Source organism: Zingiber officinale, chromosome 5B, assembly GCF_018446385.1.
Source record: "Zingiber officinale cultivar Zhangliang chromosome 5B, Zo_v1.1, whole genome shotgun sequence".
Taxonomy (NCBI): Eukaryota; Viridiplantae; Streptophyta; class Magnoliopsida; order Zingiberales; family Zingiberaceae; genus Zingiber; species Zingiber officinale.
Window position 1 is genome coordinate 125,514,939 of NC_055995.1, and position 17,825 is coordinate 125,532,763.

At 35.9% G+C, this 17,825-nt stretch overlaps 1 protein-coding gene across 1 annotated transcript; it reads right to left on the bottom strand.

The window, feature by feature from the left end:
- Positions 1-140: 140 nt before the first annotated feature.
- On the bottom strand, positions 141-2,182 carry LOC121985821 (zinc finger protein GAI-ASSOCIATED FACTOR 1-like). Its single transcript, XM_042539491.1, has 3 exons — positions 1,904-2,182; positions 1,423-1,822; positions 141-1,093 (listed from the first exon to the last, which is right to left on the bottom strand). Exons 1-3 carry the CDS (start codon positions 2,091-2,093, stop codon positions 304-306), a joined length of 1,380 nt encoding a protein of 459 aa, XP_042395425.1. The 5' UTR covers positions 2,094-2,182; the 3' UTR covers positions 141-303.
- Positions 2,183-17,825: the final 15,643 nt, after the last annotated feature.

The window sequence follows — 17,825 nt, forward strand, 5'->3', positions numbered from 1 at the left end:
AACGAACAGGAGGCCGTGGCAACCACTCGGGAACTGCAACGTGGACGTGGTTAAGGAAGCAGCAGAGAGATTTGTAAAGGAGATAGTTTTCTTTTTAGAACAGTGTTAAAAAGTCAATCAGAATGACTAAAGCGCTGAACTAATCGAGTGAAAGCTTTTTGGTTTTTGTGTTCGGTTGCAACTAATGGACATTCTTATGACCTTTGGGCAAGACTTACAGATCCATCTGCCCATTTTTTTTGTTGAGCAAGCAACAACAACAGTGTGTTTCAAATTCACTGCATTTTGGTTGTTTGTGATCGATTAAAGTTCCCAGAGAGCGTTCTCCATTTCAGTATGCATCTGCTGATGCTGATGCTGCTGCTGCTGCAGCCCGTGCAGAGTCTCCATCCTCCTAAGCTGCTGCTGCTGCATGTGTAATCGTCTCTCTCCCTCGAGTCCCAGGAAGTCGACCGTCGTCACATCTCCACTCCCGCAGCGGGCCATGTGCTTCAGAGCCGACCCGTCGCCGGCGACCAATCCAACCACTTCACTCACCGAGGGATCGAAGAACTGGCGGCCGAGCTGGAACGGCCCGTGGGCCTTAAAAGGGCTGCCGTACGCCCTCCGGTCCGGCCCCGCCATCATCGACGCCAGGGCGCCCCTGTTGCCCCCGCCGGCCACCGTGGCGCCCATCTGGGCAGCCTTCTGCAGCAGCGCCGTGGCCGACATGTGGGCGAAGGACTCCGACGGAGGCTTCGGGAACGCGGTCGCGTCCAGCCCGCAGAAGCTCACCGGGCCGGGCTGGAGGCGGGAGGAGGGAGCGCCGGGGAGGTTGGGCAGGAAGCTGGAGATCATGCCGGCGGCCATGTCGGCGGGTGGGGGAATGAATTGGTCGGCGAGCGACCCGAGCTCCGGCGAGTTGCCCTTGGAGTCGCGGGGGAAGTAGGCGGGAAGGTCGGCGGAGAGGTGGGGAGGCTTAAGGGTCATGCGGGTGGAGGCCTGGGCTTGAAGGTTGGACGCCATGGTGGCCATGAGTGGCTGGTTCAGCTTGTTGGCATTCTCCTGGGCCAACGCGTCGCAGAAGGCCCGGTGGGTGATGAAGCTGTCCCTCCTGGAAATTGAGGAAAATCAGGAAATAATTAGATGAAGATGAAGCAATAAGTTCATCAAACGTATGCATGGATTGGGAGATGGCATCAAGCAGCTGCTGCACAAGGGAGACAAATTGGCGGCGGTCAACTCTCCCTTGCACGCTTTTCCACACAGACTACGAATCAAAGTTCATAGTTGAAAGATTTGGAGTCAGAATTCTACGGCTTGTCAATTCGATCTGCATCCGTAGTGTTCAAAAAAAAAAAAAGCAGAAAACAAATTCATAACAAACGATCGATGGAGAAAGAAGGAATTTCGTTCGATCGGTTGAATGGATTCGTTAATCACCTGGCGAAGATGGTGCCGCAATCGCACTTGTACTCCCTGGTGCCGCAGATCTTGGCGTGCGCCTTCCAGTCCGACTGCACCGCGTACTTCTTGGCGCACTTGTCGCACTTCCACTTCTTCTCGCCGTGCTTCCGGCAGAAGTGCTTCTTGATTCCGGTGAGGTCGCCGAGGGCCCGGCCGGGGTCGTGGTGCACGCACGCCGGCTCCGGGCACACGTACACCCTCTTCCTCACCACCTCGCTGCTGCTCCGCTGCCGGAGCTTCCACGGCAGGTTGTGCCCCCGCCGGTGCAGCTGCAGGTTCTGGTCCCTCTGAAACCCCTTGTGGCAGATCTCGCACACGAACCGGTTCGTCGCCATCAGCGTCTTCGGCGACAACGCGACCACCTCGGCGTTCGGGTCTGCATAAACAAACCTCGCCGTCCTCGATCATTAACAACCGTGACCAAGAATATAACAATTTAACTTTCAATTCAATTCACCTGGAGTTCCAGGAAGATTCCTCTTCTTCTTCATTGTCTGCGGCAGCAGCGTCGCAGAGACATCAGCGCTTGCATCGGCGACCGCCGCCGCCGGGTTATACAGCATGTAGCTTTGCTTGTGGGCGTCATCTTCTCCGGCTGACTTGTTCCCGGAACAGAAGCTTCCACCGTCTCCTGTGATATTTGACATAGCTGATACACGCTTCTCTATATCGATCAACAACACTTCACTCAAAAATTCTCCTCTGCTTTTGTTTGTTGCAGGCGAAGGTCTCGAGTAAGGAGAAAGGGGAGGCGTGGGAAGGGATTTCTTTTAAGGCGAGGGAAGAAGGGCGTGGATGACATTTACTAGCTGCTCTGTTTATTGATTAGTCGTTTGTTTAATTGCCTAATCATATTTATTTATTTAATTACTTAGTTTAGGGATCAAAGCAAAGACATACTCTATAACTGAGGTGTTGCCTTCTTCCGTTTGGAATTTCTCTTGGAGTTGCTGTCACCTTAGGGATGTAAAGCTTAGTTTGTATTGAATTTAAGTCGAACTCAATTTAATCGAATGCGATTATCAAATATGTGTGAGATATTTATATGGAACAAAAAAATCCTTGACAAATCTAGACTATAAATATTCAGAATATGAATATGACTTTTGTATCAAGAACATTATCATGAAAATGAAATCTGAATTTTTTGTCCAATCATCCACCTCTTTACAGTATACTTTGAATGTTGACTGCATCATATCGTCTTCATTTCTAGATCATCTTCTATTTTCTCACATGTCTACAAACTGTTGGTGTGAATGATTAAATGGAATGATATCAAGGGAAAAGTGGGTGTGGAGTCATAGTCAACACTCATCTTCATAGATTCTATAGTAATCTACATCATTATAGTTTCTATGATCCTTAGCTATGGAGCTAAAAGGCTATGAGTTCCCAAAAAGTCAAAAGCTGCTCTCTTTCATTACTCATTTCCAGCCCTTGATGTATAATCTTATAATCTATCCGACTAATCAAATAGAAACTAAAGTGGAAAAGCATGAATTAGTGAGCTGCAGTTCTTCAGATGTCTCCTTCATTGAGGGCAGAAGGTCAGCATGAACACTTCGCGTGGAAAATGAGATTGAAATTTTTGAAGGGCAGAGAATATAGTGTTTTAAGTTTTTTCCCCTTTTTTCTTGTTTTTTAAAGTTTAAAGGAACGAATTTTTATTTATCGAGAGCAGTTTAAAGAGGGTTTAGAGATGTTTTTTATTATTATATAGAGCTTTATATATCTTTGTATTTTTTTTTAATCGTCCAAGATACACTTTTTACTTTTAAATAATTTTTTATACATTATTATAACAATTACTACATCATACATACACGTGGCAAAAAATGATTCGTTCATCTGAGTATCTCTATCAATCCATCTTTAACCCAACATAGAGGAGGTAAATCATGGATGACTACTAGCTATGTCAATCCATCTCTAGGCCAACACGGAAGAAGTAAATTACCGGTGACTACAAGTCATTCATGCAAGTGGCTAAGGCATAGGAAAGGGCATGCTCAAACACATTGAGTTTCAACCTCAATATTTCATATGGCAACACCTCATGCCTCAACCAACACCTCGAGGGGGCAATTACCACATCATATATGTTATGTGATACGGTAGTTCAGATGACCCTCTAAAGTTTATTCAAAGTCCAAGAAGTCGATTAAGTTAGCGGTCAAAGTCCAAAATAGTCGACATTTTAAATTACAGTATATTCATCATTAGGATCGAGAGCTCACCTGACCAGACCCTTATGTCGGTCGAGCTTTGAGTCCCAATCTCTTTACGCATGGACAAAGCTTGAAGCCAAGTATTGACTAGTTTGATCAAGTACTCCAGCCAATTAAACTTATGGTCTAATCGAACACACAGGATGCTTGATCCAACTAAAGAAGTCGAGTGAAGGGTGAGTCGCCGACCGTATTCATAAAAGCTAATTGGGTACCTCTCTCATGAGGGATGGTCGGTCGGACTATATCAGTGACTTGATTGGTTGGCAAAAATAGTCTATTAAGCCCATTGACCTTGTATGCCTTTTTGACATTTTGTACCGCGAATGATAGAGAATATTTTACATGTAATTTACACATTTAAAGCTTCCATCATGTCAATCGTAGAAATTGCGGGTCCATTTTGAAAAAGGTGTAAGAGTCTCTTTATGATCTAACATTTATGGGAGATGCTTTGAGAATCATGCACAAACACCATAGGATAATATGAAAAGGGGTCTTCATCTATAAGTGGAGGTATGTAATGCTACATAATTTTACATGCTCATTCATTACTGTTTATTGTCCGCCGTCCTTAAATCGATCACTGATTTAAATATTGAAGGGCCAATGCTAAGACCCCTTCCATAACCTAGTCACTAGCGCTCATTTTGATATGTAAAATAGCGAGGAGTCTGTATTTGATTAGCATTAAGGCTACATTTTCAGCCAACTATGTTCATTATTTTTGACATGATCATTATATAATTATAATAGTTATGATTTCGTATTTAATCTCAGGTGCTATGATATAGTATAAACTAACATTGAATAGAAATAAACCACAGCAATTATGATTCTTAGTTGCTATAAATTTTAATTGGTATTACCAAACATTCATATTATAAGAGTTATACTTGCTAAGTTGCTATGACATAGTATTATCTTTGTTATTTGAAGTGCTGCAACAATTTATTAATATCAATCAAAATTAAAATGTAAATGTTATAGTGATTATGAATGATCGTTGCTACAAATTGTGTCGATAAGTAAAATAATACCTCTTTGACCATTTTAATAAAAAGGAATGTCCTTTTCATTTTTTCCCCAAATTAATATTCTTCCTAGAACTCTAAAAAATTTTAAAACACACAATTTTTCTATATTTTAAAATTTTAAAGAAGACTTCTAAATTGCACAGCGAAAATTCTACAATTCCATCTATAATTTAAAACAATAAATTATATTAATTGATGTTAAATTCAGTGGAGTACACCAAACCTAGACAATAATGTCGACCGGCTAATAATGCTTTCATCGAAGACTTTATATTAATATTACCCATAGAAATGTTAGTTGAAGGGGATTAATTAATAATTATAATTACACACAAAACGCTATTCATCAAGATCTCACACAGTACGTGCACACTTAGTTTAAAATTTGATATTAACTCAATCCCTAAATCACAGCCACGCAAATCACGTATACCGTAAATCTCTCGTGATGACCTTGAGTCGGGTGCGATGGAAATACTGGGGGCGAATGATTTCACCTTTTGCGACGTATACCGTAAATCCTAAATCCTCCAAATTACTAAGACAATGGACGAATCAGTGGAAGACCGTCTACCTCTAAAATTAGTTGGGTTCGTAAAGATTTAGATACGATTATAAAAAAAAAATTAATGATGGATAACTGGCTAAACTTCCTTCAGTGTTGCATGGAAGGGAACAATGTATTTCCAAAACGCACAAGAAAACACCCCATTGGACAAAGCATAAGGCGACTCATTTGTTCGAATTCTTTGTTCGCGTCTACAAAGCCTCGATGAGATCTAAGAAGCAATCAGAATAATTCTTCTCTATGTGGCATTAAGTAAGAAGACATATAACTTATTACAAGTGAGTTATCTAACTATGAGATTTGCAAAAGAACAAAGAAAAATACACATCAAAAGAGGTCAATCGCGATCATTTTTATTTTTTAAAATTGCAATTCACATCAAAATAGCATGTCGCACTCGATCAGTTGATGGAAACAAACAAGTAAAATACAAAAAGAGATGTTTCTTTTTACACATAGTTTTATTACTAAGAGACTTAGTCACGCTTGAAAGTGATGTGAATTCTCTAAATATGAAAACGATACAAACGATGTTATTTGCTGAATAATTAATTATAAATGGTGAATCATTCATATGGAGTGAAAACTAATGTCTTGGGTAAATGTGTACAATACAACATAAGAGTGCCGAAGTTGCCATTCAAGTCTTCATATATTTGATACCCAACTTAAACACATTTATAGAATTTTTTTTCTCCAAATCGATTGCATAACTACAAAATACTGGAGTTCTAGATCACTCATCAGGAATGATTCCAGATTTACTCTGATAGTTGATAAAAAACTTCCATGGAACTCGAATAGTTCATTTCAAATTTGGTGTTATCGGATTAATGTTGGATAAATAACAATAATAATAATACGTTTGTGCAGGCCTTTTGAGCAGGTCCAGTTGAGGCCCATGTGCCTCAAAACCCAGTTTAAGATTATCTCTAGGAATTTCGATATGGTTTTTCGCATTTCTTTGATAACAAGAAAGTGATCTTTGATTTTTCTCGAGAACGATGGAAACTCGCAGATGGTTCTTAAGTAAACGAAGGATCACGATGGTGGATGATATTGAAGAATTGAGGCCGCCATTGAGCTCATTCTACTAGCTAAGTGCGAATTTCAAAAGAGTGGATTATGTGGACGAGGAGAAGCTGTATGGAGATTGGAATAAGGACTTCTTGATTTAGTAAGGTTTTGTTTGACCATGGAGGCAGGGAGGATCGGATTGTTGATGATGCTGATGGAGGAAATCTGCCGCATGCAATTTAGGAAGAATCGAAGGTAAATCGCTCTTCCTTTGGGATCCCTTTATTATCGATTGAGTCGTGCAGATCTCGTCCCAGGTTGCTATTTTTTGCCGCTAGTTTCACGAGATCTGTAATCTGTTGATTTCTTGTCCATTTCTGCGATATTATTCAAGTCAACTCTGCAAGTCGGGTTTACGAGCGCTTATTTATGACAGCATCCGTCATAACGTTAAATATTTCTTCCAAATATTTATAATCTCACTTTCACAACATCAATTAAATATCATACTTTTTAAATATCTTAAGAGTGTGTTGATTGAGAATTATCTTTATAATCTTGATTATCTATTCAACAAAAATCATATTTGATTTAAGTAATAGATAATTTCAGAGTAATATTTCATGCCTACATGTTAGTAAAATGAGCATGCAATCCAAAATAGAAAAATTAAGGGTGTGTTTGGTTTGTTTGTATTTTCATTTCATTTTCTAGAAAATCGTATTTTCTCATTTTTCAGAAAATGATTTGTCCACGTTTTTCGTTTTCTTAGAAAATGCTCTCTTTTTATTAAAAATAAATGTGGAAAATATAAATCTAACGTTTTTTTTCATTTTTTCAAAAAAAAAATGAAAATAAAGAACTAAAAAATGTAAACCAGACGCCCCCTGAGATTTTTCTTAATTCCAAATTTTTTTTACCCAAATACCCTCGAATATTTAAAAAATGTAATAAAAAAGAAAACGGTAAAGGAAAATTTTAAAATAAAAAATAAAAAAAAACTTAAAAAAAGGGAAAAAACGTAAAAATAGAAAAAATCTAAAAAATTAATAAAATAATAAAAAAATTAAAAACCCATAAAAAATAAAAATAAAAAAAACGTAAAACATAATAAAAAATTGGAAAAATTTAAAAATAAAAAAACATAAAAATAGAACAAACATAAAAAACAAAAAACGTAAAAAAATATTAAAAAACATAAAAAAAAAAAAACTTAAACAAATAAAAAAAGAACTTTAAAAAATAAAAAACGTCAATAAAACAAAAAAAACGTAGAGTGTAAATAATAATAATAATAATAATATATATGATTGATTTTGTAACTAAAATATTAAATTATGTTATTCATTAAAACATTCAAACAAACAAGTTTTTGTTGCATTACTTAGGTTAAACCAAATAACCTTGGTGCGTTTGGTTCAAGTTATCATACATAACTTTGGTTATGTGATTACCAGGTAATCACATAATCAAGATTATGGGAGAACAAAACATAATCTTAACCTTGTTTGGTTCAACTAGGTAATGGTATAATCTAACTTGACATTTACTATATTACCCCTGGTTTAAATAGTTGTTGAAAATATTATTAAAAAAGAAGAGCTTTTTTTTAGAGCTTAATAAATAGTAGTTGCATATATTATCAACCTTATACATTTAGATCGATTAAATTTCGTTCAAAGTCTTTCATTTTCTTAATATTAAGCATTTATATAAAATCTAAGATAATAAGGAAAAATATTAACTCTCACGTTATTATTTCACTCAAAATAAAATCCAAAAATATATTAAAAAAAATAAGTATTTATTTTTTGCAAGGCCAAAGCAAGTTCGGTGAGAAACTTATCCCCCGACTTTGGCCTCGCTGGCACCGTCGTCCACGACGAGCCCACCACCTCTATTGCCGCCGTCGTCGCTTCCTCGGCGGAGTTGTCCTTGGCTTCGGCTTCTTCCACGGCGGCTGCACGATGGTAAGCGGAGAACCACTTGGTCCTCATGTACCCAACACCTATTCACATCATCAACTCCTTCAAACCGTTCATCAACTTAATACAAAAAAAACTCAACACCTGTTCAAAATCCCACTAAATTGAAGTAAAGCAACATCAAAAACCATTTGAAGACCTCCTAAATCCGAAGCAGAAAACCAGGAAAACTCCATGAAGAAGCAAAGACATATGCTTGGCTTCGACTTCTTCAATTCGGTTGGAACCCGTAGGGATGGCGACGAGAAATCGAAGCTAGGGTTCGGGCTTGGAGGGGAAAAACGGCGTCGCCACTGCTCCGGTGACGACCCACAGCAATAGATGTTGGTCCCTAGCAGTTGGCTATGGTGGCTTTGCGCCGGCGAAGAAGCGAGATCGGTGGAGAAGGGCCACGGTCGACGATTCAAAAGGAAGAACATCCACTGGACAAGCTCTGTCAACGAAGGATAAGAGGTCGGCGAGGGTGTGGGATCTCACGAGAGGGAGTGGGAAGGAAGGAGTTCCGTTGAGGAGGAGAGTCCGCCGGCGCAAGGTGAAGGCTCGGGGGTGAGGGAGGCCGCGCGATGAAGACTTGGGAAGGAGTTCGGCGCCGCGGGGGGAAGCTAGGGCACGTTGCGGGGGAGTTCGGTGCCGCGCGAATAATCTGCGGTAAGGGCGCTGGCCTTGAGGAAAGCCCCATGTGATTCGAAGGGTAATTTTGAGAAAAAATATTGATAACCCCGGAATCGTAGAAAACCTAAGATTTTCAAGATTTTGTGATTCCTGGTTCTATTCCCTACTTGCTGATGTGGCGGGAATGTTGTATCACCAGAAATCACTAATTACTTAAACCAAACAAGATTATCTTTGATAACCAACTAAGGTTATCAGCGATAACCCCGAACCAAACACGCCCTTGGTTATATTTTATTCCTCATAACCTTAGTTATATGATTACTTGGTAATCACATAATTAAGGTTATACATGATAATTTGAACCAAACACGCTCTAAATCTCACAATCAAATATCCTCTCAACCAAATATTTATAGTTCCACCTACCAAATATCTCAAATTCCACAATTAAATATGTCACCAACTAAATATTTATGGTTCCACTATAGTTTTATTAATTTATATCTACTTTTATATTTCCTCTACCATTTATACATAAATATTTTTTATTTAATATTTATTTTAATATTAATTTTTATTTAAACAGAAACATTACAATACAGGAGTACAATTTTTAAAAAAAATAATATAACATATGAATACAAATGTTTTACGAATTCGAAAAATGAAATAACTAAATATTTCATAGATAAATTAATTATTCATTTATTATGATGATATGTTTCCCAGATGTATTCAACCAAATCGTGGTGAAGTTGATGATGCACTTGAATATCACGTAATTCGGAATTTGAATGTATTAAGTAAATTTGGTGGTTAAGCCATGTTTAATTGTGATAGTATCATGTTCTTCACAATCCCAAATCAATATTGCATGACCCACGTCCTTCACAATAATATTGTGTAAAATAATGCACGTATACATGATTTCTTTACATTTATCCATAAACTAATGTCGCCCTGGACCTCTTATAATTGTCCAACGAGCTTGGAGCACTCCAATTGCGCGCTCAACATCTTTTCTTGCAACCTCTCGTCTTTCCTTAAATTTCATTCTTTTCAGATCCCAAGGGCAGGAAAAACTCTTGACGAAAGTAACCCATTTCGAATATATACCATATGTTAGATAGTACATTTTTGTATATTATGCATCGTTCACAATAAAATTAACCTCCGGTGCACTTACTTTCAAGACATCATTAAAAATAGGAGCAGATGCGACCGCCTCAAACATAATTGTTGGATAGCCATGATCGCCTCATGTGTACTGTGCCCTCAACGTGATTAGACAATTTTTCCAGGCCCAATGCATGCAATCAAGACTTCCTAACATCTCAGAGAAATCGTGCCTTTGTTCATGCATTTCAAGCAAACTAGTGATGTCAGTTGCATTGGGTTTTCTTAAGTACTCACCTCTATATATTTGTATCACATATTGACCAAAGTTGGACAAGCATTCGAGGGCAGTTGTTTCACCCATCCACAGGTACTCGTCCAATTGGTCGGTGGAACCTCTATAAGCTAGTTGACGGATAGCCGTCGTACATTTCTAAAGTGACGATTGACCTTTTCTCCTGGTCGCATTTCCCTCCATTTAAAATATCCACTAGGATGATTTTTCAAATTAGTGACTATGCGTAAAAGCAACTCTTTCTTATTCAGAATCATTGTCGGAACATGTCATCAGTATATACCAGCTCAGCAAAGAAATAATCATTGATATAGGTTGAGTGTGTCCAGCTGCACGATCTCTGTTAATTGACCTTTTTCTTTGTGTATTCCTATAATAATCTTGCACGAATTTAGTACTTTAAATTGATTGCGCACTATCATCATGAATAACACTTCACCGGGTCTGATATTGTATGACGTTATGTTTTCGGGAATTTGAAAGAGGGGGATATTTGGAAATTAAGGATTGAGGAAATTATGACGACCTCGAGAACTTTATTCACTATAATTTTCGTTGATATTTGGAGGGTTGGACAAATCCCTAAAATAATGACTGGAATTTTTATCCATTTCTCTCTAAATTTTAGGTATGTAATGAGTGTGGAATTGATGAAATAGATGAAAGAAACGATGTATATATAGGGGGAAAATGAGTGTTGCCCAATGTTGGGAAAAAATGAACGTTGATTAACGTTCGATTTTGATTTTTTTTTTGGTCTCCAAAAAGGTCCAAAAATATTAATTAAATTAAAAAAATCGTAGCCCACCTTTTGGTAGCCCACAAAAGTGAAATCACCCGATACAAACTTGTGCCAGTGATTTCTAATCATCCCAAAAATATCCTCTTCAATGGGGGATATTTGAGAGGAGAAATATTTGGAGAAATATTCCCTCTAAATATCCCCCATTGGAGATGCTCTAAGGGATAGTTTGATACCTTTTATGCTTTAACATGTGGAATACGTTATTATTATATTTTTGTTCTAACTCTTGCAAGTGTTGAAGATCAATACCAACCCGTTAACTGATAAGAATAAAAACATATGGATGAGAATAATTTTCTCATTCAATTGATAGAATTTAATAGATAGAAATTAGAATGTGTGGTTTAGAGTATTTCTCTCATTTAATAGATAGGATTTAAGATAGAAATTAAAATATGTGTGGTTGGAAGTATTTCTCTCATCTAATAGATAGGGATAAAATTTCTTTGTGGATAGAATTTAATTTTCTGGTAACTATGTTGATCCGGTGGTAAGAACAGGGACCCCCCTTCGAGGGAAGTCAAAGCCACGTGGAAGTCAAAGGGTCAAACGGTCGACTGGATAAGGGGAGACCGGTCGGACGAGCGGGGTCCGAGCGGAACCACAAACAACCCGACGGGGAGTCGGGTCTCCGATGCTCATGGGGAACAGGGTCACCGGGCCGACCGAGGAGCCCACTCGACCGAAGGCAACTGTGAACAGTCGGTAGAGCACACGACCAGGAATCTCCCGAGCGGACCAGCACATACGACCGGCCGGACGTGAGAGGACGGCCGACCGGACGGACGCTCGGCATGGGGTGAGAAGAGACAAAGGGACAAGGGAACATCTCCTGACAGCGGGTATGTTCAACGACCAGGCCATACGTAAGATCTTACAACAGAGGATCCCGCTGTCCCATCATAGACGTGCTCGGACTGTAGCAGTATGGTGTCAGGTAAGCTCTTCTGACAAACCTATACCGAGGTATGGACAGAGGACACGTATGCACATCGGTATGTGTGCCCGAGCCTCTTCACAGCTCTATATAAAGGGTCCTCACCCTTCACCGGAGGTACGCGTTCTCTGATATTGAGAGTCACTTTTTTGTTGTCCACTTACCTGACTTGAGCGTCGGAGGGTCGTCGCCGGGAACCCCATCCCGGCCCGACTTCCTTGTAGGTTCGCCGGAGGTCCGTACGACCGGTCTAAGATCTACGTCAGCCATTCGGAGAGCGCCACGTGCCCAGCGTCCGTTGATTCAGCGTTCGGACAGGATCATATGTTGTATCTTGTACGGTGAGTACTATAAATACTCTCCCTTGCATTCATGTTCGATCATCCAACGAAAAATAAAAATATAGAGTCTTCAAGTTGAAAGTTGCTCTTTATCTTCATTTTCTTTTCCTCTCTAAAATTGTGAGTGATCCTCAAAAGTGTTGTAGTGTCTTTGAAATGTAAATATAATACAAGTAATTTATTTACTTGTTTATAGTCCAATGTTTTAACAATTGGTATCAGAGCTGAACGATCAAGGATTGTTCTTGGTGGATTTATCTTGAATCGTGAGAAGGTTTATATTGTACAAGGTTGTTAATCAAATTTGTTCGGTATAATCAAAATCTTTCCGACACGATGGGCGACCTTCAAGTAGTAGGAGGAGTCAAGAAGCTCAACAACAAAAACTACAACACGTGGACAACATATATGGAGTCATACCTACAAGGTCAAGATTTTTGGGAGGTTGTTAGTGGTAGTGAAGCCATGCAACCAACAGAAGATGCTAATGGCATCTTGTGAAAATGGAGGATCAAAGCAAGTAAAGCAATGTTTGCTTTAAAAATCACAATTGAAGAAGAAATGTTGGAGCACATCCGAGATGCCAAAACACCAAAGGAAGTATGGGATACCTTTGCTACACTCTTTTCAAAGAAGAATGATGCAAGATTGCAACTCCTGGAGAATGTGCTACTAGCAATAAGGTAACATGACAAAATGATTGCCCAATACTTCCACAAGGTAAAGTCGATATGTCGTGAAATTTTAGAATTAGATCCAGCAGCTCCTATTGGGGAAACCAGGATAAAGACAATAATTATCCATGATTTGAAACCAAAATATCGAGGATTTGTTGCTGCTATACAAGGATGATCAACACAACCATCGCTTCTTGAGTTTGAAAATTTACTTGCAGGCCAAGAAGCTATGGCTAAGCAAATAGGATAAGTCTCACTAAAGGGTGAGGAGGAAGCGCTCTACACCAATAAAAGTAAGGGCAACTTGTTACTCAACCGCAAGTGCACGGTTTCGTCGTCAGTAATAAAAAGATATCGTATCCACAGGGATTGGTTATAACCACTAAAGATATCTCAAAGCGAATCAGTTAAACAATCAACTAGGAATTACACGTACTAAGAAGTAACTAGAAAATAGAAATAAAAAAGTAATGCAGAAACTAGGTTTTATGAAAGTTCTAGGAGATTTGGTTTTTTTTTTATACTTATCAATGTAATATGATTTTACTAATTTTATCCTCAATTGTCATGCATTTGTAAGAAGTCGCTGGTTATCTCTTGCAGAAAACACCAGCAAGGGACTTATATCTACACCTTAATCAATTAAATAGTCATAATTCCTATGAAGTCCATTAGTGGGGCAGCCCCTGTCACGACGCCTCTCGGTCATACAATATAGAAACACATCACTAATCAATTCACATCAAGATATAGGGAACAACTCATCTATCTATCCCACTTCTTTGTAGATTCTTGCTTCACCCTTCAAGGTGATCTCCAAGATGTTCGTTAATGGGGTAACCCTGTCACGACGTCCCTTGGTCACAAGGTCGTCTCAAGGTTCAATGAGGCCCTAGGCCAAAAAAAAAATATTTAGGCCTTTAATATTTTTTTTTTAAAAAAAAATTTCCCTCACCCTTTTTCATTCGGACTTGGGATCGACAATGGTGGGTTTAATTTTTTTTTTAAATAAACTATTAATTTAAAATAGTTTTTTATGTAAAATTTAGTTTTCTAAATTTTTGAGATGCAAAATTAGTAATTAAATCTTTATATTCGAGTTTTGATAATATTTTTTTTCAATTGATAAAATTGCTAGATTATTTAATCTTTCTTGAGACATTGTTGAACGTAAATAAGACTTTATTAATTTTAATTTTGAAAAACTTCTTTCTGCTGAAGCTACACTAACAGCTATAGTTAATAATATTCTATAAGCTATCCATACATTTGGAAAAGAATTTAATTTTTTTATAAGGTTCAATACCTCAAGTGCGGTTTTTAATTCTGGATTTAATATTTCTCTTAAAACTTTTAATTCTAAAAATAAATCTAAACCATCAATATCAGATAACATGTCATGTTTTAAAAAGTTTTCAAGATTTAAACACTTTATTTTGAAAAACTCATCATCAAGCAATTTTAACTTTTCTACATCATATAAAAAATTAAAATTATCTTCATATATTTTAAATTGTTCAAATCTACTTTGAAGTGAAGAAATGGCATGGTCAATAATATAATTAAAGTAATTAATTTTAAAAGATTCTTCAAGTGAAAGCTTCACTTCATTAATTTTATTCTCATCAAATCGTTTATTTCTTCTAATTACACGTTTTTCACGAAATTTTAGTTCTATATTCATTTCATTTGTAATCTCTTTAGCAGAAATCATAGCAGATATAAATCCATTTTCTCTATAATCATTAAAAAAAAAGAAACAAGACCTTTTAACTGATCTAATGCAATAGCAATGTTCATATCTTTATATTGTAAAAATTTACTAACAGTATTAACTGCAAATAATATATCATACCAAATAACCATACCTAATAGAAATTTAAAATTTTCAAACTCATATATTGCTAAAGAATTTGCTTCACTTTTTGTTTTAGGATCATCACTAGTTTCTGCAAGTTTATATAAAGCTTCTTTTATCTGTGGAGCTTGATATTTTATTGCTTTAACGCTTTCAAGATGACTTTCCCAACGTGTTTGTGATAATGGTTTAAGAGTTAAATTAGAAACATGGTATTGTAAAATTTTCCAACTCTTTGTAGAAGAAGAAAATAATGAGTAAATACGTTGTATCACACCAAAAAATGTTATAGCACTAGGACAAGAATTAGCCATATCACATAGTACTAAATTAAGACTATGACAACCACATGGTGTATAAAAAACCCTAGAATTTATATCTAACAATCTCTTTTGTACACCTTGTTGTTTACCTTTCATATTAGCTCCATTATCCTATCCTTGGCCTCTTATGTCATTCACATCCAGTTCAATTTTCTTTATTATATTAATAAGCGTATCAAAAAGACCTTAATTTTCCTGATGTATCATCTACTTTTAAAAGTTCTATAAAATATTCTTCTATTTTGATTGGACTTGTTGAGATATCTACACATCTTAATATAAGAGACATTTGTTCTTGATGACTTACATCAGGAGTACAATCAAGTATAACTGAAAAGTATTTTGCTTCTTTTATTTTTTAATTATAATATTATTTACTTCTTTTCCTAATATATTTATTAACTCATTTTGTATATTATGACCAAGATAATGATTATGAATTTTACCATTTTGAATACGTTTAAAGTGCTCTTGTATTATAGGATCAAATTCTGCTATCATTTCAATTAAACCTAAAAAATTTCCATTGTTATCTTGATAAATTTTCTCATTTGTGCCACGGAATGCTAATGGTAGACTGGAAATGAAAGTTCCTTTTTCGTATTTGTTCTATATTGTATTAGCGGAAGAACAAAACAATATCGGATTCTAAAATCAAGAAAGTATATTTAAAATATTTTCTTGATTTTATGTATAAACTTTTACTTTTATATATTTTATATGTATATGTAGCGAAAAAAAATATTGATTTATTCCCATGGAGTATCCAGCAAGAAGAAGAAGATTGATGAATGCCAAATTATTTTTTACAAGATTTTTAACTATAGCAATAATTCTTATTAATACATTCTTCCAATGTTCTTTTTCCTTATTTATTTTTTCTTGTAAATTTTGATCAATGGTTTTATTTTTAAGCAATCTCATTTCAATATCAAACAAAATATTCATATTTATAATATGTTCACGACTTGTTTCATGACTTTTAAGCTTGGCACTAAGATTTTTCCAATCACGACACCCTTCGTTTGCTAATTGAATTGTAATTGATTTTTGACTAAATAATTTACAACAAAAACAAAATACTTTATCTAATTCTTTTGAATATATTAACCATTTTCTATCATGTTTTTCTCCATTTGGTAATTTTCGAATGTAATGAATCATAGAAAAATGTCTAGAATTTTCATCATTTAGAAAGGAAATATTAATTTCTCTAATTGAACCTTTTCAACTAATAAATCTATTAAATTTGTATTTATATTTTTCCATTGTGCTGGATCATATATATTTTAAATAATAGTTTCATCAATATTATTAAAAAAATTATTTTCATGATTTATTAAGTCGTCTTTTTCTTCTTCTAAATTATAATTATTTTATTCATTAATATTAATATTAACATTTGATGAATTTGTTGTGTGATCACTAGAAAGTTCTTGATAGATTTCTTTTTGTCCTAAAGTATTATCTTCCGGCGAAAATTCAATTAGTTTTTCATTTAAATTTTCAATTATATTATTTTCTGAGTTTTGATTTTGATTATTAATAATAAATTTATGCCTTTTTGAGATTGAATAAATTCTTCTATTTTTCTTTTTGTTTCATACGTTTCATATATCCAGAATCATATTTTTTCATAGACATATTTATATTAAAATAATATTAGAAAAGAAAATATAAGTCTCTATTATTTTATCAAAATAAAATTACTTAGAATTAAATGAACAATAAAATCTGATTTACGCCGTGTAATTTTAATACCTGCACAAATATAATAAAAAATATAAAATATTAAATTTGATTTGAATCAGTTAATTTAAGCCGTTTATATTTTATAATAAATTATACTTAACAAATATATAATAAATGAGATAAGTGCATAAATAGTAATTTGTTTGCGAGAGAGGAAAAATGAGAAAAAAATTTTTCATACAACTGCTAATAATCTATTTCCCAACCATATTTCATATTTGGATCCATTTCATCAAGACATCAGTAATTTATTATTCATACAGAACAATAAAGAACATTTCAAGAATGAAGAAAAAATTAAAAAAATATTACCTGACGATTAAGGAATGCGAAGAGTGTTTTGTTGTATTCAGTATCAAATCCCCGTCGAGATGATAAGAGACAAAAAATACAGATTACAAAGGATGAAACTTAAAGGATGAAAATATGAGCAGGATGAGACTTGAGAGTACGAGACTTATAGAATGAAAACGTTTTGTAGTGGTTTTATATAGAATTATATGAGAATTATATAATTAATTGAAGTTTGAAATTTGAATAGGTGGTTGTAGGTTGTACAGTGCATGCTGCATGGAAATCGAAGCGGCAGCATGCTTTGCAATGTGCACAACAAAAAATAGATGCGGCGGCGATACATTAAATATCACTGTGCACACCTGCACGGAAATCGAAGCAGCCTTGAAATGAAACACCCACTTTTAATTAAAATTAAATTTTAATTATTAAATATATTTTTTTTAAATCTAATATTAATGGGCCCCAATTATATTAAGGCTCTAGGCATAGGCCTTATTGGCCTATGCCTTCAGCCGGGCCTGCTTG

What these genes read in the sequence shown, in the direction of transcription:
- LOC121985821 (XM_042539491.1), bottom strand. Translation starts at nt 2,093, where the DNA reads ATGTCAAATATCACAGGAGACGGTGGAAGCTTCTGTTCCGGGAACAAG. An exon ending in GAATCTTCCTGGAACTCCAG is followed by an intron (nt 1,823 to 1,903) that starts GTGAATTGAATT and finishes TTGTTTATGCAG; the next exon opens with ACCCGAACGCCGAGGTGGTC. An exon ending in TGCGGCACCATCTTCGCCAG is followed by an intron (nt 1,094 to 1,422) that starts GTGATTAACGAA and finishes CTCAATTTCCAG; the next exon opens with GAGGGACAGCTTCATCACCC.